This window comes from Cyprinodon tularosa, unplaced genomic scaffold (genome assembly GCF_016077235.1).
Source record: "Cyprinodon tularosa strain WSP-4 unplaced genomic scaffold, ASM1607723v1 ctg874, whole genome shotgun sequence".
Taxonomy (NCBI): Eukaryota; Metazoa; Chordata; class Actinopteri; order Cyprinodontiformes; family Cyprinodontidae; genus Cyprinodon; species Cyprinodon tularosa.
The window spans coordinates 99,709-121,710 of NW_024039645.1; the positions used below are offsets into that span (position 1 = coordinate 99,709).

Sequence of the window (22,002 nt, forward strand, 5' to 3'; positions counted from 1 at the left end):
TAACGAGCCTAAGGAATTTATATTTGTCTACCTTCATTTACTTTAGCTCTTACTTCATATTAACTCGATCAACCCTAAGGTCTGCCAGAACTACCCTCTTCCTGCTGGTAGTTCGTGGCTCAGCGAACTACCAAGTCTTTAGTTATTAAAAAGATTTACTTTTCCTGACTGTCCTGCGTCAGACCTGTTGGAGAAATCCAGAGCTATCCGTCAAGCCAAAGATGAGCGCACCTTCCACATATTTTACCAGCTGCTGGCAGGAGCTGGTGAGCACCTCAAATGTGAGTAAGAACATTATAAATGATGAATAAAAAAGAATCTATCCATCTTCTTCCACTAACCAAGATATGTCCTCAATATTTTTTGTTTTGTTTGTTTGTTTGTTTTTTTTGTGGTGCGCCAATTCTTTAGGCAAATGTTTCTTTTTTTTCCTCCAATCTTATGATAGTATTATGTAAAACACGTATAATAAAAGAATTACAACTAAAAGAAACATTGATCAACAAATGAAACAAAACCCTGGCAGTAGATGACAAATGGAGAGAGCTTCAGTAAATGCATCATAATGATCTAAGACAGGCCTACTGGATCAACTGGTGATATATCCGTCTATCCCATGTTACGTTTCCATCCACATAGGGGCACAATGAGATTATTTAACCAAATGAAACAAATTTGAAAAGAAAGGTAGACACTTGCATGCAAACAATAAAAATTTTTTTGCTTAAATGCAACTAAAAGTTGATTTTGAGCTTAATTCCTCTTAAAAATAGGAAGCAAATGAGTCCTAAAAATAATAATAAATAAAAAAAAAATTTATTTAAAGTCGTAGGGAAGTTATATTTAAATGTCAAATCATTCTGGCTTAAAAATGTATATAAATGTACTCTTTATCAGACCATATTGTCCCAAATTTTTTTTTTTTTATAAAAAAAAAAAAAAATCCAGTCTTAAAATCTGTGTTTTTTTTTTTCGTTATCTTCTGCAGGCCAGTTAGTTCTACGTCAGCCTGAACACCTAAATTCGGCCTATCAGATATATTAATGATCATCTGTCAATCAAATGTTTTCAGTCATAGCATCTTGATTCATATGTCGCAGCTAATATACGCAACGGTTGAAATCAGAATCGTTTCCTTTCCCATTGAGTTGCGTCCCAGTGTTCACGGGGATGGACGTCTGTGTCTTCGGCAGGCGTAGAGCTAACAGAACTGGCAGCGTTGCGAGGCAAGGGCTCAAACATGTACGGCTGGAAGCCTTCTACACCAAACCAAGCTTCTGCCGCCCTGGCGTCCTCTTCCACAACATCTTCGTCCCCGCTTTCCTCCTCTAAATAAAAAATGGATGACGGAGGAGACTCATCCACGACCTCCGACACTAAACTCTCCTCCTCTTGCATGTTTCCGCTGTCCATAGCGTTCCTTGACAGCGTCGTTTCTAAGTCACCAATTTAGTGCTACTTGGTCCCAATGGAATTTCCCATTGGGAACCTACTAGCACTAAGTTGCTAACTGGTTAGCAAGATGCTTCCGACAAACCGGCCACAACCAAACTTGCTTGGGAACCTTCCACCATAACGATTGATAATTGACCAATCGCGTTCACTTTATTCACTCGTGTAAAGTCGGGCACCACTCGGGAGAATTCGGAAATGCAACGGTTAAAACAGCCGCTTCTACGACTTTAAGGAACCTTTGGCTACCCAGTTTTTTATCGATTAATTGAAAAAGTAATTGACAGATTAAGATGCTGCAGTCTGGTTCAGCTGGAGGGTCTGCTTGTTGGTATTTCTGCTTCTGTCTTCTTGCACATCCATGTTTGTTCAGCCGCTGCTGCATAATGATCTCCAGATATTTAAAACAATGCCTGTCTGTTTATCTCTTCTCAATACCAAAAAAAAATTAAATAAAAAAATAGCTTCCAGCTGTGGCGCCCGTTTATGATTCTAGAAGCTTTGACCCACCTGGCCAGCAGAGCCTGTAGCTCCTCCTCCTTTTTGGCCAGCTGCATCTTCAGCTCCTCGATCTGTGCCTGCAGCTCGGCGATCTGATCCTGCAGGTCGGTGGTCTCAGCATCCAGTTTGCGTTTGGCCTTTTCCAGCTCCTGTCGCGTTTTTTCCTCCTTCTTTAGACGCTCTGTGGAAAGATCACAACCGTAAACATCCAACCAGTTGAAATACCGAGAGTGGAACCAGAGGACACTTACCCTCAAGATCAACCATCATCATCTCCTGCTTGTTTTTGACTTTGCTAAGATTCTTCGCCTTCTCCTCTTCCTCCGCTAGCTGCGAGCTCATCTCAGCAATCCTGTCGTCCAGCAGTTTTTTCTCCTGTTGGGCACGAGACCAAGAACAAATGAAATGCGCTTTTGAGCTTTTACCGTTGGGCTGAGACGTCTTCTTTTTTTTTTTTTTTTTTTTCGGTCATAGCATCTTGATTCATATGTCGCAGCTAATATACGCAACGGTTGAAATCAGAATCGTTTCCTTTCCCATTGAGTTGCGTCCCAGTGTTCACGGGGATGGACGTCTGTGTCTTCGGCAGGCGTAGAGCTAACAGAACTGGCAGCGTTGCGAGGCAAGGGCTCAAACATGTACGGCTGGAAGCCTTCTACACCAAACCAAGCTTCTGCCGCCCTGGCGTCCTCTTCCACAACATCTTCGTCCCCGCTTTCCTCCTCTAAATAAAAAATGGATGACGGAGGAGACTCATCCACGACCTCCGACACTAAACTCTCGTCCTCTTGCATGTTTCCGCTGTCCATAGCGTTCCTTGACAGCGTCGTTTCTAAATCACCAATTTAGTGCTACTTGGTACCAATGGAATTTCCCATTGGGAACCTGCTAGCACTAAGTTGCTAACTGGTTAGCAAGATGCTTCCGACAAAACAGCCACAACCAAACTTGCTTGCAAACCTTCCACCGCAACAATCCCGCCCCCTTGATTATCGACCAATCACATTCACTTTATTCACTCGTGTAAAGTTGGGCAACATTCGAAGAATTCGTAAAGGAAACGTTTGGAACAGCCGCTTCTCTACGACTTTAAGCTTTTTGGAACGTCTTTGTTTCTGCATGACTAGACACAGAAATATATTCAGAAACCATTTAAAACAGGAATGAAGATTTGATTTGATTTTAACCATGCATATGGTAACTTTAATTGTTTGAATAATGACTTACATACACTTTATCTCTGCTATGCCATGTAGTTATTATTCATAGAAGTTCTTTTGTTATGAAAGTAGCATAACACAGTTTGTAACCTTGTTAGTTTTATTCTCTCCTGTTTTATTTGCTTGGATCTAATATTTTCTGACAAATTTCTAAACATAAATGTTTTCCCTGGGGATACCAGTCTATTAAATACATTATTTTTCCATGTACTCGTGTAAAAATGAGAGACTGAAGGGCTGGTTTGTCGCAGATATGTTTGATTCATGCCCACCAATAATGAAGCGTGGTCTGCGCTATGTTATTCCCCGCCACAACGCAAGAGGCACATTCAGGAACTACACTGCAAAAACGATCTAGAATTAAGTAAAATTTTCTTAAATTAAGTGCATTCACTCTGAATTTGAGTAGGTAAATGAGAGGGTTTGCCAATGGAATGAGTAATTTTACTCTTAAAATAAGATAATTAGATAATATGCACTTGAAATAAGACAATGCAATTGGGTTTTCTTATTTTAAGTGTAAATTGTCTTTTTCCATTGGCAAAATGTCTTTTTTACCTCCTCAATTCAAGAACAAATGCACTTATTTTAAGAAAAAAATGACTTATCTAGATTTAGATTTTTTGCAGTGTAGCTGTGGGTTTAGATAGGGCCGAGGCGGTCAGGAAGTGGGGGCAAGGTTGTGCGTAAACGGGGGAACATCAGGGGCGGATCCAGGATTTTTCAAAGGGGGGTGCGCACCTAAGGGTCATGGGGTCAAGGGTCACAGGTCAAGACTATGTGAGGCTAAAAGACCAAAGAATACCATCTTCACTCTTTCACGCTACCCTAATTATTCATCCAAGGGTTTATAATTGATAATTTTAATGGATGAACATAAGTAGAATTAGCATGATTACATTATTGTAATTAAAAAAGGATCTCTCGGTTTTTAAAGCATGCACAAGGTTAAAAGGTAGTTTGAAGAAAAAAATTATCCTTATCAACAATTAATCAAACAAGGAGTTTCTTTATTTCCAGAAATGATATTTACACAGAACATTAAATAAAAAAAAAACAAAAAACAAGGACTTGGGTTCAAGTATGGTTCAAGTAAGACAAAGGAGTTTTGAATATATTTTAACAAGATAAACTGTTGAAAAAAAAAAAAAAAAAAAAAAGTTAAACCAGACAAAGAATATTGTTCTCTACTACAAACTTTATGATGATGATAATGAATTTACAAATGTCAACCTTCTGGGATGCTTCTGGGCAAATATGTCTATGATTTTGTTGATGTCTAACTGAATGTCTTTGTGCACATACAAAAGTAGCAAAGCCACAAACCTTTCCTGTCCCATTGTTGACCTCAGCAAAGTTTTCACTGCTTTAAGACCCGACTTAGCACTTTCCACAGAAGCACTGGTAAAAGGTATGACTGACAGAAGGTGAAGAATCATATAAATGTTTGGGTAGCACTTCATATTTGTTATCTTTAGAATTTCAGGGAGAGAGCTGGGTTTTTCTAGCCTGGGTGCCAGTCAGAACTTAGTCCCGCCCACAAGGTTTGAGTTCGGGGAAGTTCGGTCTGGCTCTGCTCCATAGTAGCGCTAGTATTAAAGCCCACTGTCAGGCGATCCAATCAAATTGTCAGGGTGGACTTTATACGATGATGGACAGATGATCAAGAGTAACGTAATCAACCACGTGACCAAAGCGCGCTAGGGTGACAACAATAATGGCTGCCGCTGGAGAGTTTGGGTGAGTAGATTCTGCTATTAGGTCTGTTCTAGAAGATATCGACAGCAAATTAATTTTAAAAGAGGAACAGAGAAACGCGATCAAGTCTCATCTTCTTATTCTAGGCGTGAAACTGCACGCTTTGATTTTTGTGGACAACAACTATGCCTCGCTTAACATACGTCACGCACTCCGTTGCTCTTATTGGTTGTAGGTCTATCCAATTGAGTGCAGAGGCATTTTTTTCCCTGGTTCGTTCAAAACACGCCCCATAATCACAGCTCTATGGAGCAGTATCAGACTCATATTCTGACTAGAATTGAGTCGGACTACGCCAGGCTAGGGTTTTTCCACTGATGACCACTTTGTGTGCCACAACTTCACTTCCTGCCTGAATGTTGATCCTGACGGTAGATCATCTTTATATGATGTAAAAATGATAAAAAGTCATACTTGTCCAGCCAGTCCCTCTGGCATGTTCTTTTGGTCACCCCACTGGCTCTTCGGTTGTCTTTAAATTCTCTGGCAGGGAAATTGAAAGATTTGGGTGGTTTTCTGGTCTGAAGAAGTTGGAATTTTCCAGAGTCGTCCATTTCACTAATCTGGTCCTTGGCCTTTGATATATCTGTAAGAAGATTGATATTTACATTGTCAATTTTGTATGGGTGCTGGTGGAGTTGTAAATCTGCCTACATGAAGATTTTGTATAGTCTTGCTTTATTATGAAATAATTATTATGAAATGTAAGATTTCAAGATTAAGCAAAAAAGTCAATCATGTAAAACAAAATTAGTTGTTTTGACATTGAAAAAAATACAACTATTACTAACCTATGTCATAAGTTGTTTGGGGCAAATCCGCTTGGTTGAGCGCCGGCTCTTCGGTTGTCTTTACATCGAAACACGGTCCTTGTTCATCTGGAAAAGAAAATTATTTTTGTGATCAGGTAAACCTTGTAATCTCAGGAGGAGCCACAAAACAATTTAATGTTGTGTTTTTATGGTAAATTATTAAATTCACTGAACACATATCACCAGGTGCACAAAACTGAATTTACTTAAAAGTAAATTGTATTTTTATTGTAAAATATTAAATGCACTGAAAACAAATAACACCAGATTTGTAGTTATCATATCACAATGTTAACAAGACTCCCTTAGACTCCAAGCATGTGCTTAGAGCATTCATTGATTTGGATCCTTACCAATTGATAAAAGTTAGTAATGTTTTCGTAAAGGACACCATTCTTATTTTTAACAGTACAACACATGTGGTACAGGTTTAGACCCAAAAATACACACTACAAAATAACTATTGTATACATGTCAATGGCAACTAATGTTGCTTATTTTTGTTAATTGTACACTCTTTTTATTACTTATCAAACACTGCAATTTTCATAACTTTCCCGTTACTGGTTAAAGTATTCCTACAATTGCATTACTTTGCAACTTTAAACAACTTGTTTATCAACAATCAACAATGTTGATAATGTTTTCTCATTATCAACATTTTCTAGCAATCATCATACCTTTTATCTGTGTGTCTCCAATATCTGAACGTTCATACTGGTCAACGCTGTGGTCATTTCTGTAGTTGTGCCAGGTCCACTGAAGAATAGAAAACAAGATATAAACATTTCAATCTGTGTTATTTAGATTATAGATATAAGCCTTTAGAAAATAAAGTGATAAAGTTGGTTTCTACTTACCCTTTTGTTGGATTGGACCAGAATCTTCAAAGAGATGGTTGTCTGGTTTTCTTGTTTGGCCTTAAATCTTCCAGGTCTCCTCGTGCTCGCAACGACGCTATTGTGGTATGGCAAGCCGATTGGGCCAATAATCGTCCGTACAATAACGCGCAGTTCCAACCCGTATTTTACGCGAGTGCGCGTTTTTTACGTCACCGCGCGTTTCCAGCCACCAGCCAGAACGCGCGGTGACGTCAAAAACGCGCGCTCGCGTAAAATATGGGTTGGAACCGCGCGTTATTGTACGGACGATTATTGGCCCAATCGGCTTGCCATATCCCAAAGGGGGGTGCGCGCGCCCCCCGTGCCCCCGCCTGAATCCGCGCCTGAACATGAAGGCCAAAAAGAGCGGGGATCCAGGTGGAAAAAGGGTCCCAGCGTTCTCTCGCACCTCGCTCTTCTTGCTGCTCCATCTTTATGAGTCATTTTCCACAATGGCGGTCATACAAACAAAACAAGGTACCAAACAGCAAATACCCATATGTAGATCTGACCAATCAGAGGCCTCCTGTCTGCAGTCACCTACAATTTTGGAGAGGTGCAGCAGAGTGTCTGCGGAGGGGGCGGGGCATATCTGCATTAACTGTGACACACGCAGACGACCTGGTTTCTGAGTATAAATCAGCCTTTAGACCTGGATTCTGGATCAGTTTTGGATATTGGACATTTAATGTCCATTCTTCTGTCCACAGCTGATCTACTTTTGGAAGGATTCAACAGCTACAGGTTCCTGTCGAACGGGAACATCCCGATTCCAGGCCAGCAGGACAAAGACAACTTCCATGAAACCATGGAAGCGATGCACATCATGAGCTTCGCACACGAAGAGATCCTGGGTAAGCAGAGTTTACTCTCATCCATATTTGCTGTTTTTAATTTTCTGCTTCTTGTTCAGAGGTAAGGGTAGATGACAGAGGAGTAGATGATTATTTTTATGAGGATCTTTTTAAATTATCCAAAACTGTTTGATCACAATCTGAACCTTAAGAATAAAGCTCCTGTCACACCTTGACGATTTGGACCAGCGCATGCCTGACGTACGGAAAATCTGGCAAAAACGCTGCTATACCTTGGATAAGTTAACAGCAGCGAGGTTAATGACATTTTTTTGTACAGAACGGGTGCATTGCTGCCCCCTTCAGGACACTGGCTTGTGCATTATTTCATGGGCATTACGCTGCCGTGTGTTATGCATAAGTTAGGCTCTCGTTGGACATAAATTCTGGACTTGTAATGAATACTCTGAATACTTATTATATGCCCCTGATTGGAAAAAATACATAGAAAGTTCAGCATATGCCAGCGTTTTAGTAGATTTTGGGACGCCAGGCATACGCTGGCTAAATCGGCAAGGTGTGACGGGGCCCTAACAAAGAAAGAAAGAGAAGAATTTAACGCTTTGAGACAGAACGCATGTTAGGGTGGATGGTTTAAGTTTCCAAAAATAAAGAAAAATAAATTAATGCTTGGAAATAAAGTATGTTTGATAGAGGATAATGTTTCCCCTCAGAAAAGAAGTTAAATACCTCTTATTCTATATAGGTTAGCGGGATGCTTCCTTACGTCAGTCTAAAGGCTGAAATGTTATGTGGGAAAAAAAATGATCAGAACTGATATTTTATGTGGATTTTGATATTTGCAGCTATGTTGAGGGTGGTTTCCTCAGTGCTGCAGTTTGGTAACATCATCTTCAAGAAGGAAAGGAACACCGATCAAGCATCCATGCCTGATAATACCGGTAGGTCCTTAAAAACTTACTACTCTCTGCCTATTTAATCATCCTTTGGTGTAGTTCAGTTTAAACAGCCTTAACATCCAGGTCAGTTTCCATTCAGTTTATTTCTATAGCACCAATTCACAAACATGTCATCTAAAGGGACTTTGCATTTTAACCAGATCATCCAGTCAAATTGATTCAAAGTTTTCTATCTAAGGAAACTGATTGACTCTTCAGCAATCCCTCACACTAAGCATTCTTGTAGCGACAGTGGAGAGGAAAATCTCCCTTTGAACAGGAAGAAACCTCCAGCAGAACCAGGCTCAGTGTGAGCGGCCATCTGCTGAGGCCGACTGGGGTTCAAGGAGACAGAAGCAGACATAGAAAAAGAAGCATAGATACAAAAGGCAACTGTCAACCAGCTCCACAGGCGGCCCCGTCCAGGAAACACACAGCCAGGCAGACGAGCTCCGAGCCAGCTCCCATGTCAGAGGATGAAGAGAGCACATCCAGTTAGTCACAGTCAGAGAAACAGGACTACACTGGAAAACAGGCCAAGCTCCAACATCTAGAAACAAAGGTGTTGATGGCAGCAGCACAGCTGATATTTCTCTCCAGGATGGAGTCACAGCCAAACAGCAACAGACCAGATGAAGCTACTATGAGAAAAAGCAGAGAGAGCAGAAGGTTAGAGATTGAACTAACAGATTCTGCAGAATAGGAGAATAGAGATAGAATGAAGCAGAATGATGAAAAAGGGGTCCCTATGTCCTCCAGCAGTCTAAGCCTATAGCAGCAGAACTATAGAGATAGATTAGGATAACCTGAGCCACTCTAACTAGAAGCTTTATCAAAAAGGAAAATTTTAAGCCTAGCCTTAAAAGTAGACAGGGTGTCTGCCTCACGGACATCCATCACCTTCATTCTAACCCTTAATTTACTACTCACTGTTATACATTGGCTAAGAATGATTGAGAAGGTGGAAAGAATATTGTTGGATGGGATGTTGACATGAATAATGTCGGAGTTGATGTTCTCCTGATGGAAATATTCTATGGCCTTCCAGTTTATCCATATTTGCTTTTACATGACTGCTAGAAATGATAAGTGTCCTGTACTTATATAGCGCCTTTTAAAGCGCTTTACACTACATTCATTCACCCATTCACACACACACTCACACACTGATGGTGGCAAGCTACATTGTAGCCACAGCTGCCCTGGGGCTCACTGACAGAAGCGGAGATAAAGTGATAGAAAGATAGAGTTATGCTAGAAGATAAAGTGATAAAAAAAGAGACAAGACACGACCAGATCTCCTAAATGCAACAACAGAAGGCAGAAGCAGAGCTGCTGTGTTTATTTTCAGTGTAGGGTAGAAGGATTTTAATATTATGAGATTTGAGAGAGCTTATTATAACAATAAAATAATATCAGTCAGTCAAAGTCAAACTATATTTATGATGATATGTATTTAACGAGGGTGAGTCCAGGGCCATTTCTCAATGTGTGGACTTGTGCGTTCTCATTTGCTCTTGAAACTACATCATCCTCAGCACTGGTAGTGTTCCAATTCCCAACAACAGCAGACCGAGAACGGACAAAGTCCCAGCATGTTGTTCTCTGCCCTCCCTCTTTACCCAGCATGCATCAGAGCAGACTTGTCTGTTCTTGAGACAGACAGCTGTCCCAGCATGCACTGCAGCAGCTTTCAGGTTAGCGCTCACAGAGCTCAGAGTATTAAGTTAAAACTTCTCTTTTCTGTTGCTGTTGTTCAATAAAAGTATGTTTTAAATCATTTAGGCAAGAAAACAATACTTTAAAGTGTCACTATATGGCCCATTTACTGATTTAGTGCATCATAAAAAATAATATTCCGATGTTTAGAGGACCGTGGCAACAAGCGGAACTCCGACGCTAACCACAGCCAGGGCTAACGTTAGCCCGTCTGCATCGGCCAGGGCTAATGTTACCCCGTCTGCAGCGGCCAGGGCTAACGTTACCCCGTCTGCAGCGGCCAGGGCTAACGTTACCCCGTCTGCAGCGGCCAGGGCTAACGTTACCCCGTCTGCAGCGGCCAGGGCTAACGTTACCCCGTCTGCAGCGGCCAGGGCTAACGTTACCCCGTCTGCAGCGGCCAGGGCTAACGTTACCCCGTCTGCAGCGGCCAGGGCTAACGTTACCCCGTCTGCAGCGGGCAGGGCTAACGTTAGCCCGTCTGCAGCGGCCAGGGCTAATGTTACCCCGTCTGCAGCGGCCAGGGCTAACGTTACCCCGTCTGCAGCGGCCAGGGCTAACGTTAGCCCGTCTGCAGCGGCCAGGGCTAACGTTACCCCGTCTGCAGCGGCCAGGGCTAATGTTACCCCGTCTGCAGCGGCCAGGGCTAATGTTACCCCGTCTGCAGTGGCCAGGGCTAACGTTAGCCCGTCTACCGCGGCCAGGGCTAACGTCAGCCCGTCTGCAGCGGCCAGGGCTAACGTCAGCCCGTCTGCAGCGGCCAGGGCTAACGTCAGCCCGTCTACAGCGGCCAGGGCTAACGTTACCCCGTCTGCAGCGGCCATGGCTAACATTACCCCGTCTGCAGCGGCCAGGGCTAACGTTACCCCGTCTGCAGCTGCCAGAGCTAACGTTACCCCGTCTGCAGCGGCCAGGGCTAACGTTAGCTCGTCTGCAGCGGCCAGGGCTAACGTTACCCCGTCTGCAGCGGCCAGGGCTAACGTTGGCCAGTCTGCAGCGGCCAGGGCTAACGTTGGCCAGTCTGCAGCGGCCAGGGCTAACGTTGGCCAGTCTGCAGCGGCCAGGGCTAACGTTAACCCGTCTGCAGCGGCCAGGGCTAACGTTGGCCAGTCTGCAGCGGCCACGGCTAACGTTAGCTCGTCTGCAGCGGCCAGGGCTAACGTTAGCTCGTCTGCAGCGGCCAGGGCTAACGTTACCCCGTCTGCAGCGGCCAGGGCTAACGTTACCCCGTCTGCATTGGCCAGGGCTAACGTTACCCCGTCTGCAGCGGCCAGGGCTAACGTTAGCCCGTCTGCAGCGGCCAGGGCTAACGTTAGCCCGTCTGCAGCGGCCAGGGCTAACGTTAGCTCGTCTGCAGCGGCCAGGGCTAACGTTACCCCGTCTGCAGCGGCCAGGGCTAACGTTAGCCCGTCTGCAGCGGCCAGGGCTAACGTTACCCCGTCTGCAGCGGCCAGGGCTAAAGTTACCCCGTCTGCAGCGGCCAGGGCTAACGTTACCCCGTCTGCAGCGGCCAGGGCTAACGTTAGCCCGTCTACAGCGGCCAGGGCTAACGTCAGCCCGTCTGCAGCGGCCAGGGCTAACGTCAGCCCGTCTGCAGCGGCCAGGGCTAACGTTACCCCGTCTGCAGCAGCCATGGCTAACGTTACCCCGTCTGCAGCGGCCAGGGCTAACGTTACCCCGTCTGCAGCTGCCAGAGCTAACGTTACCCCGTCTGCAGCGGCCAGGGCTAACGTTAGCTCGTCTGCAGCGGCCAGGGCTAACGTTGGCCAGTCTGCAGCAGCCAGGGCTAACGTTGGCCAGTCTGCAGCGGCCAGGGCTAACGTTGGCCAGTCTGCAGCGGCCAGGGCTAACTTTAACCCGTCTGCAGCGGCCAGGGCTAACGTTGGCCAGTCTGCAGCGGCCAGGGCTAACGTTAGCTCGTCTGCAGCGGCCAGGGCTAACGTTAGCCCGTCTGCAGCGGCCAGGGCTAACGTTAGCCCGTCTGCAGCGGCCAGGGCTAACGTTAGCCCGTCTGCAGCGGCCAGGGCTAACGTTAGCTCGTCTGCAGCAGCCAGGGCTAACGTTAGCCCATCTGCATCAGCCAGGGCTAACGTTAGCCCATCTGCAGCGGCCAGGGCTAACGTTAGCCCGTCTGCAGCGGCCAGGGCTAACGTTAGCCCGTCTGCAGCGGCCAGGGCTAACGTTAGCTCGTCTGCAGCGGCCAGGGCTAACGTTAGCCCATCTGCAGCAGCCCTCTCTCGGCATAGCTGTGTGTGAAGAACCTTATATTTTTGTTTTATTTGGCAAAATGTTTGTTTGATTTGTGTTTATCTGACTCTGTTAACTTTTATTCACCCACTAAATGAAAAAAGTAATTATTATTATTATTTAGAGACTATTAATAACAGGAGGTGAAATGCAGCTCCAGACGAGCTGAGCATGTGGTGATGTCATCAGTATGCTTCTGTTCTAGTTTCCATATTTATGCTGCGTGCTCCCGTTCTCCCAGAGTCCACACTTTCCGGTGTTCTTCTCAAGAACAGACTTGGCGAGGAAACGAGTCCGTACTCGTTGAGAAACAGCCCAAGTTTCTGTAAAGAGCTTCGTTTTCTTTTTAGTTTAAAGCTTCTTTATTTAGGTGTTTTTATTTTCTCTCTGTTGCCCAGCTGCTCAGAAGCTTTGTCATCTGCTGGGGATGAATGTGATGGAGTTCACCAGAGCCATCCTGACGCCGAGAATCAAAGTGGGAAGAGATTATGTCCAGAAAGCCCAGACCAAGGAACAGGTCACTGAAGCTCTCTCTTATTCTTAGATGATACTGATTCTCTCCTCCTGCATCGTCATGCTGTTCTGTTTTATCACCCGCAGGCTGACTTTGCTGTGGAGGCCCTGGCTAAGGCAACCTATGAGCGCCTGTTCCGCTGGTTGGTTCATCGTATCAACAAAGCTCTGGACAGAACCAAACGGCAGGGGGCCTCCTTCATTGGTATCTTGGACATAGCTGGTTTCGAAATATTCCAGGTGTGAATTTAAACCCTTCAATCTCCACAGTTTCAACCAAAACTCACTATTGCATTGATTGCATCCTATTTTCTTTTAGTTTACAGTCCTGCTTGTTTGTGTCTCTCCTCCTGCAGCTGAACTCCTTTGAGCAGCTCTGCATCAACTACACCAACGAGAAGCTGCAGCAGCTCTTCAACCACACCATGTTCATCCTGGAGCAGGAGGAGTACCAGAGGGAGGGCATCGAGTGGAGCTTCATCGACTTCGGCTTGGACCTGCAGCCCTGCATCGACCTCATTGAGCGGCCGGTTAGTGATACAGAAAAGCTTAGTATTGATAATGACTCAAACTTGAACAAAATGCTCCGTAAAAACAATATAAAAGCAGCGCCTCTATGATAGACCAACACAAATTAGAGCAGAATTCTAAAGTGAAAAGCAAAAAGATGCAACCTTGTAAGGTTGCAACCTCCTTTGTTGTCTCTCTCTGAATCCGTAGACTTATCTTCTTCAGTTATGGAAGGAAATCCTTCTAAAATAGTTAAAAAACAATCCACTGGACTTTTGCGTCCCATCCAGTAAGGGTGTGCAAAATAATCGTCATGACGATGCATCGCGATTTTAATTTTTGTGATCTACTGCATTGATTCTTGAAGGCAAGAATCGATTATAAAGAAATAAAATACATGAATGGTTGACGCACATCAGCCAAACCAAGTGGAATACAACTTCCAGTCCAGCAGATGTCGCTCCGGATGTTTTGACGCCCGCTGCTTTGTGTCACAAGCATGTCCGGCCGCGGGATACTGAGACGAGTCATTCGTAAATAAAACTGGAGGACACTATGAAAATTCGTCCCGCGGTTCCATCACATTTCAAGTCAGATGCTTGGATGCATTTTGGCTTTAAAAACAAAGAAGGTAAAAATTAAATTGATATGATGCACGTCATCTGCAAAAGGGGAAATATACATTTGAATGTTTTCGTTTCATTGGTTTAAAGGACCACTGAGGCCATGTAAACGGCTCTGATTATCCTTATTTTGTTATTTTCAGTTTGATGAATCCTAAGATCCTTTTGTCAGTGTGTCCACGCCAGTAATAGGATGGATCTTTTTCTTACAGTGTTCAGTGAAAATATCGCAATGCATCGCAATATTTCAAGTATCATGATGCATCGTGATAGAATCGCATCGTGGCATGTGAATCGTGATTCCGATCAAATCATGACTTCTTTGCCAATACCCACCCCTACCATCCAGCAAGTTTTTTCAATTCAAAATGTCAGATTTAGCGTCGAGTTGCTTTATACAGCAGCCCAACTAAGCCTTGATGGGCGGGGTCTTCTGTTCCCCTGTAAAGGTGATGGGGTTGCGATGATAGTTCTTCAGTGTGAATAAGGGGCTCCTGCTCTGGACTGATGTGGTGTCATTATTCCTCCAGGCGAACCCTCCAGGAGTGCTGGCTCTGTTGGACGAGGAGTGCTGGTTCCCTAAGGCTACAGACAAGACCTTTGTGGACAAACTGATCCAGGAGCAGGGAACGCACACAAAGTTCCAGAGACCCCGTCAGCTCAAAGACAAGGCCGACTTCTGCATCATCCACTACGCCGGCAGGGTACGCCTGTTTGCTGAATGCTTCTTCTTTCCTAAACGTTTAATTTATCAGAGAAATGTTTCATAGAAAAGCAGCTTTGTTTGAAATAAAGCTTCTGTTAGAGATCAGTGAAGCTCAACCTGATAACTTGAGTACTTTTCATTTGTTTTTGATCAGCTTTAATATCCTTATCCACAGACACATGTTCCTAAATGAGTAATTAGTGTTGAACAATGATGCAGAATCTCTGTGGATCCTGAGGTTTGGTCAGCACCTGTGAATTAAAACAAAGCGCTGGTTCTACAGGCAGACCCGCCGAGGTCCACATCTGTTCCTGTTTATGTGGCTGTGGGATTTACAACAGCATGTTGGAGAACAAAGCCAAATGTTGTAAATGTTATTAGTGGAGTTCTGCCAGACAAGGCCTCAGAAAGGTTAGATTTCTGCTAAGGTCAGTCTTCAGATGCATGTAAAGGAGGATTTATTGGGTTCTGTTGTTTCTGATGCAGAAGCCGTCTGCTTCGACGTGTTTGGTGGAACTGGAACAGGGATCATACCTGGGGAGGAAATTTCCTTCGATATATCCCTAGTAATTTAGTGACAGGACTCTAATTTGTGTTACCTCCCTTTAAAGGTGGTTTAGAGTTTGATATGGGTTGTTAACCTTCACAGTTTATAAAGCTGACTGACCCAAATAGGGATCAGAACCGCATCCAGCTGCAAGAAGCTAAATGACAGCTTCCTGCTTCCAGATGGTTCTACAAATAGGAGCAGAGCTGAATAAGTTTGCTCTCGAGGGAAATGATTTCTCTGCTTCTTAGTGTTGAAGAAATGACTCAGCTGACCATCTCAAAGAGCTTGTGCTGACGTTGCTCATCTCCGGAGAGGTTTTACCATTAGGCAATACTGTTGCCTAGGGCCCCAAGTTCCTGGGGGCCCCATAAAACTCTGTTTACATGTATGGTTCACTTCTTATGAAAAAAAGTACTGGTCATTACTCTCTCCGTTCTCAGGCTGTTGTCTTGTTTTCTGTCCCACGTGTCAGTACTGAGCTGGGTAAAAAGGCCTTTGCTTACTCTGCTCCCTTTACATGGAATTTGCTGCAAAATAACATGAAACTTAGTAAATTGGTTCCTTTGAATACTTTTAAGTTGAGAATTAGATGTTTTGAGTTAGACTCCCTCACATGTCAATGTTTTAATTGAAATTTTATTGTAAGTGCATATTTGGCTTTTATGTGTGTGTCTTTTATACATATGTAATGATGTGATGTAATTTTGATGCCTATCTTGGCCAGGTCTCCCTTGCAAAAGAGATTTTTAATCTCAATGGGTATTACCTGGTTAAATAAAGGATAAATAAAAAAAATAGATAAATAAATGGTTAATACAGCTATTCCTTATTTTTGCACGTTATGTTTTTATAAAAATGCTTTTGCTAAAATGCCATCAGAACGCTTATTATATTAAGTGTCTCAGCCCCCCCTTCAGTGTCCACCATATTGGATCAGTCCATTTGCTGCACATGTTCAGAAAGGTCCAAACAGACAGCAGCAAACCATTTGAAAACAAACCATGCAAAGAGCAGTGTTGCCAACTTAGCGCTTTAGTCGCTATATTTAGCCACTTTTCAGACCCCTCTAGCACTTTGATTTCTAAAAAGCTCCTAGCGCCAAATCTAGAGACTTTTTTCTGCTACTGGAGACTTTGGAGACAACATCTAAAAGCAGCGAACTCTGCTCTCCAGAGCGAGTAGATTGGTAACCCCGCCTCCTGCTCTCCTCTATCTTGTCTGCTGTCATGATTCATGCAGCTATTATTTCATCCAAATGAAAAATGGAGAACAGATAAGCAGATCATGGCTTGTCTACAGTGAAAAGAAGGACTGGGTTATTTACTTTGGCCTTTTTGGAAACTCAGGAAGGAGCAATCAGCTAAGTGAGCTTAGTGCTTGGAAAAAATCTTTCATTCCTTTAGAGACAGCATGAAAAGTCAGCTGAGTACAAAACATAGAGAGGAAGACAAGAAGAAAAGGGACAAGAAGAGAGGAACACAACCTAGAACAGATAATGGATGTCTATTCTATTAACATTTCTCTATCTGGAGAATGGCTCTGTTTTATGTGTTGTCTTCTCCATTCAGAGGGCCCCCTGCCTGTTTTTGCCTAGGGACCCACATTTCCTAAATCAGCCCCTGATCCCCTCCTGGAATAGTTTTATTCTGGGTCACTGATCGTCTCACTTTTTCGTCAGGAACTTCATTTTCTTTCTGATTGTCTTTTGTTTCCAGTTTTCTCTGAAAGGACCATTTGGTTCTGGGACGTGTTGGTTAGATGGAGGTGATGGTTTCTTCACTGGGTTGTAGCTCTAGATGCAAATTCACACGTAGTCAGAAGCCTGAACATAGTTTCTAAACACTTAGATTTTTGTTTGTGTTTTTTTTTATTTTTTTTTTATACACACAAAAATATTTAATATTTTATGCTCATGATTCACAAAGAGTTAAAAAAAAAATTCCATCATAAATTTATTCCATTTTAAAATATCCTTGAATGACTCAAACTGCTGCATATCATAAAAACATCATATAGTTACTTTACTTCTTTGCGTTTTACTAAATCAAAGGCTGTTTATTGTGCAGGTTGACTACAAGGCAGATGAGTGGCTGATGAAGAACATGGATCCTCTCAATGACAACGTGGCGACTCTTCTCCATCAGTCAACAGACAAGTTTGTGGCAGAGCTTTGGAAAGATGGTAATGTGCTTCTTATACGTCGCGTATTCCTTAAATCTTTATATAAATTAAAGATAAAAACATCTGTTGAATTTATGTGTTTGTAGCTTTCTGCTTTCTAACAGATCTGTGGAGAAATTGATTATTTCTGTTTTTGCTTTTTTTATCACTATCAGATGTTTGAGGTTATCTCAGTTTTTTTTTTTTATATCAAGAAAAATAACCAAGTGAAGAAAACATTTTTAAAGGATGTTTCTTTTTTTATTAACACTAAACCAGGCTGGTCCTGTGGGAGAAAGTTACTCCCTTTCAAACCAAATGAAGGGTTGTACCATCCTGACAGCCTAACTAGCATTAAATGCAGTGGGGGTTGGTGGAGTTTTCTCCGAGGGGGCTATAAATTCAAAATAGATGTAGACCAAAAACAAATCACACTTATACTAAGTTACGAAGTCAGTAAGCCAACAACACTTTATAAAAAAAACAAAAAAAGGTGGTTGTGAGCAAATACACTTCCTGTCACCTGAGGTCACAGCTCTCCTCCTCCACCTTAGGGCGAAAATACGCCACCAATCCGACGAAAAATTGCTGAAGCTTTACTATTCATTAAAGATTAAATATCTGTCTGCACATCTAAAAATATATATATTAACTTATTTAGAAAAATTTTAAATTTTAATTTAAAATTAATTGATAATAAACAAATTTTTTTTTTTATGTCTTAATCAGGGTCATTGGATGGGTGAGGTGTCGCCCTAGCGCCCTCTAATGGCCAGCCACCACTGATTAAATGTTAATGATAACAGCGGATGATCTTCTACAGCAGTGTGGAGGAATCTCGTTATTTAGGCATTCTATATGCTATTTCAGAACGAAAAGCCTCTTCTGTATGCATCTCAATTGGGGGTGGAACGGTTCACAAAATCCACGGTTCGGTTCACGGTTTGGTCCGGTATATGTTGATTGTTACCCCGAAATCACATAAAAAATTTATGAAATTAATGAAAAAATCCAAAAACATTTATGAATTGTAATTATTTTTAATGATCCGCGGAAACCCTGGATCATTTCCGTATGTTTTGCTGCTTTGAATTTAATCATCTGGCGCATGCTCTCTACGATCTCCAAGGAACTCAGAGCGGAGCGACGGGAGCCACAGTGGAGGCTGTATTCTTTGCTTTGAGCAGCCGGTCTGGAGCGCAGCGGGGCGGAGCGCTGACGGAGTATGAGGGATTTCAGGTCTAGCCTGACATGTTGGTCATGTTGCTGTTAGCATAAACAAAACGTGTTGCACAATGCTTGCACACTGTTGCACTTTTATCCACAGCTTTCTTCCCGCCGTCATCGTAGGTCGCTCTAAATGCAAAGTGGTCCCATACAGCAGACCTATAAAGTGCTGCTGGCGCGTCTTCCAACTCCTGTTCTTTCCCACTCGCCATACCCACACAATTCTCCACAACAACTGATTTTTTTCTGCTACACCCGGCTACGCTGCTTCGCTTCTTCTTCTTCTTGTTTACTACTGGTGGTTGGCTTTGGTCGCAGTACCGCCACCTTCTGCTCTGGAGTGTAAACGCTTCGCCTATGAGAAAAAGGAGCAGCGCATGAACCGAACGCAACACACGCAAACCGAACCGAGACAGTCGAACCGAACGGTTTGGACGGTTTTCATAAACCGTTCCATCCCTAATCTCAATATGATTCAACTCCAGACTTTGACGTATATATATTTTTTTACAGACACTTACTTGTTTACGTTAGGCTCAAATCAGTTTTATTCAGTTTATTTCTATAGCGCCAATTCACAGCATGTCAACGCAATGCACTTTGCAGTTCACCAGATCATCCAGTCAAATTGATTCAAACTTCAGGCCTTTGTGGTGTTTATGTTGGTTTCATGTTTGAAACTCTCCCATCGATGCTGTTTTCCTGCCATTGAACCATGGACCATACGTGTTGCCTGAGGCTAACGAGGTCTGTGTAGCTTTAAATGTTCTCTGGAAGTAGTTTTGGTAGAACCACACATGAAAATGTTCTCCATGTTTTCTCCATCGTAACCAGGAACACACACTGGTCAGAATTTTGGGAACCGAGCGCCAAGCACAAAATTATTATCTGCCGATCCCAGCATCTAATCCATAAATTCTTCAGCTGCTGTCTCATGTGCACTGACATTGTATTATAGGGATGCACGATATTGGGATTTTGGCCGATATCCGATATGCCGATATTTTAAAACTCATGTAGCCGATAACCGATATCGATACCGATGTTAAAGCTGGACAAAAATAAGTAGTCATTGAAAATAGCAGTTTTGTTATCCATTTCTGACACTTTGAAAAATAATATACTCAAATATATTTTCATATGCTGATATCAAATAGATTTTTTAAAACGCGGTATCGATCTATTTTACTTTCAAAATCTCGTGAAATTTCATCGTTCGGTTACAAACTCTCGTGATATTTTGCAAATTCTTGTGAGATTTTGTTAGTAAAATAGATCGATACAGCGTCAATATATCAACATATAAAAAATATGGCACCATTTCGTGAATTTTCGGGGGATTTCGTAGCATAACGATGACATATAGCAATATTTCATTAGTAAAAGAGATTGATATGGTGTTTTTAAATGGCAATATATCAGCATATGAAGATATTGGGATATTTTAATGTATCAATATTTTTCCCCTCGTCTTTAGAAGTTTTTAAGTCTGTAAAAAAGAAGTTTTTGAGGAAGAAGTAATATTTTTTTATCTTTTTTTTAGACTTTAGAAACTCAGAAGCTGATCAAATATCGGGTTAAATATTGGTGGGGTGGCCGATGTCCGATATTCAGTTTTAAGGCCGATACCGATAGGGGGCCGATTATATCCTGCATCCCTAATTATTATTAGTTATAAAAGTGATAGGAGATGTGAAAGGAGGCAGTGAGATGATTTTTTTCATCAAAATGAAAGAAAATAATGTTGACAAAGGATGAAATAATGGTCTTAAGAGTTTTTGTAGGTGGCTTTTAAAAAAGATTTATTTTAACCCTAGAAGGACTGTCTCATCATCCTACCTCCCTGTAGACACCAGCCAGCAGTTCCCTTCTCTCCCTACCCTGCCGCGCCGTCTGCCTATAGGCTCCTCTGATCCCCGACTCATTCTTCCACCTCCAGCAATTAGCCTCTGGAGGTTAGCCTTGGCTAACCATAGCCTCACGCTGCTAATTTTTCCTGGCAGGCTTCTTAAAAGTACTTCTGTCCGCTTCCCGGTCAGCACTAGCATCTCCTCTACCTTCAGCATCCTGTTTCCTCAGCTGATCTTTTGCTCTGCTCCTTGGGTCCTCCACAGTTAGCCTAAATAGCCTCAGTCAGCTATAACCTTTCCTCTTGATGCGTCTTATCTCCGCACGCCGTTGCACTGTTTCCCGATTAATCAGTTAATAATCTTATAGCAAAATGTTCCTTAAGGAAGAGATTTTTATGAAATTAAAACTGTTGAAACTAAAACTTTTCCACTTCTGAATATAGTTTTTTGAAAACTAAAAAGTTTTTATCTGAAATACAAAATGTTTACATGTTTTTTAACAATTTTGATATAATATTTCTACCGTAAGTTGGTTCCTCTGTCAGCTAAACCCTTTTTTTTTTATCTATTCTCCAGTTAGCAATTATTAGATTCTAAAGTAGTTGACGATTATTTTCTAATCCATTAATCAAGATTAATCTTAACTATTATATATAAAAATTTTTGGGTTGTTTTTTAAATTTTAATTGGTTTTTAGAAGAAATCTTTTAGAGAAAAACTTCATAGAACTGTAGCTTCTAGATGTATTTAAGGTCTGCTAAAAGCTTCTGTTGTTTTTGACCTGTTGCATGTTTCTAATATCTGATCACTGCCTCCCACTCAACACACCCCTCCTCCTTCTTCTTCTCTGTGTTGTAGAGATTCAGACCATTCAAAGGGCCTCATTCTATGACAATGTCACATGTCTGGATGAGCCAGAAGGTGAATGACTGGGCTGCACCTGAGCAGACCTGGGCCAAAATATTAAGAGCTGCATCATTAATCAGGGGCTGAATAGTAGCACAAGTTTAAACCGATCCTTTGGGTCGTGCTGCTGTATTTTTGCCCAGATCTGCCTGTAGCTGGTGCCGTGCATCGTATTGTACCCAAAGTGGCTCCCATTTGCTTCCAGGCTGCATGGCTTATTTGGCCGAGCCAAACTTAGCGGCCCCTCGCTGGGAAATAAGTCTGAGCTAGAATAGCTTGCTTCCTTTAGTTGTATTTGTGTGTTTTAACTGTAGTTTTAGAGGCTTTAATTAAAGTAATCACAGCAGCTTTATGAAGAGCCGTCAGTAACAAATGAAGAATATTTAATAACTCAGCAGGAAATGAAAACCAGATGCTGGTTTTGGCTTTTTTCTTTGGCTTTAAACTTACAATCAAAGGTCCAGATGGCAGACCACTGACATGCAGAACTTTTCATTTGAAGTAACCTCCTAAGGCTTTAATACTTTTCATCATTTATAGGGAACTAGGTGTGAAATGATTGGGGAACTTTCTTCACCTTTTATGATTATAATTCACAGGGAACAGTCCTGTTT

General features: G+C 42.5%; 1 protein-coding gene and 1 long non-coding RNA gene across 6 annotated transcripts in view; one reads left to right on the forward strand and one right to left on the reverse strand.

The window, feature by feature from the left end:
* myh10 (myosin, heavy chain 10, non-muscle) overlaps positions 1-22,002 on the forward strand; it is a 125,027-nt gene that overhangs the window by 63,659 nt on the left and 39,366 nt on the right. For all 5 annotated transcript variants that reach the window (XM_038273494.1, XM_038273497.1, XM_038273496.1 and 2 more), the window contains 8 exons: positions 183-281; positions 7,335-7,478; positions 8,285-8,380; positions 12,742-12,860; positions 12,944-13,096; positions 13,213-13,386; positions 14,520-14,693; positions 17,312-17,426. In XM_038273494.1, coding sequence (XP_038129422.1) covers positions 183-281; positions 7,335-7,478; positions 8,285-8,380; positions 12,742-12,860; positions 12,944-13,096; positions 13,213-13,386; positions 14,520-14,693; positions 17,312-17,426 — 1,074 coding nt within the window. The remainder of the gene's footprint in view (positions 1-182; positions 282-7,334; positions 7,479-8,284; positions 8,381-12,741; positions 12,861-12,943; positions 13,097-13,212; positions 13,387-14,519; positions 14,694-17,311; positions 17,427-22,002) is intronic.
* LOC119775510 lies at positions 5,237-6,809 on the reverse strand. The gene is made up of 4 exons (XR_005279661.1): positions 6,604-6,809; positions 6,424-6,502; positions 5,723-5,809; positions 5,237-5,517 (listed from the first exon to the last, which is right to left on the reverse strand). It is a non-coding gene; the product is annotated as an uncharacterized LOC119775510 (long non-coding RNA).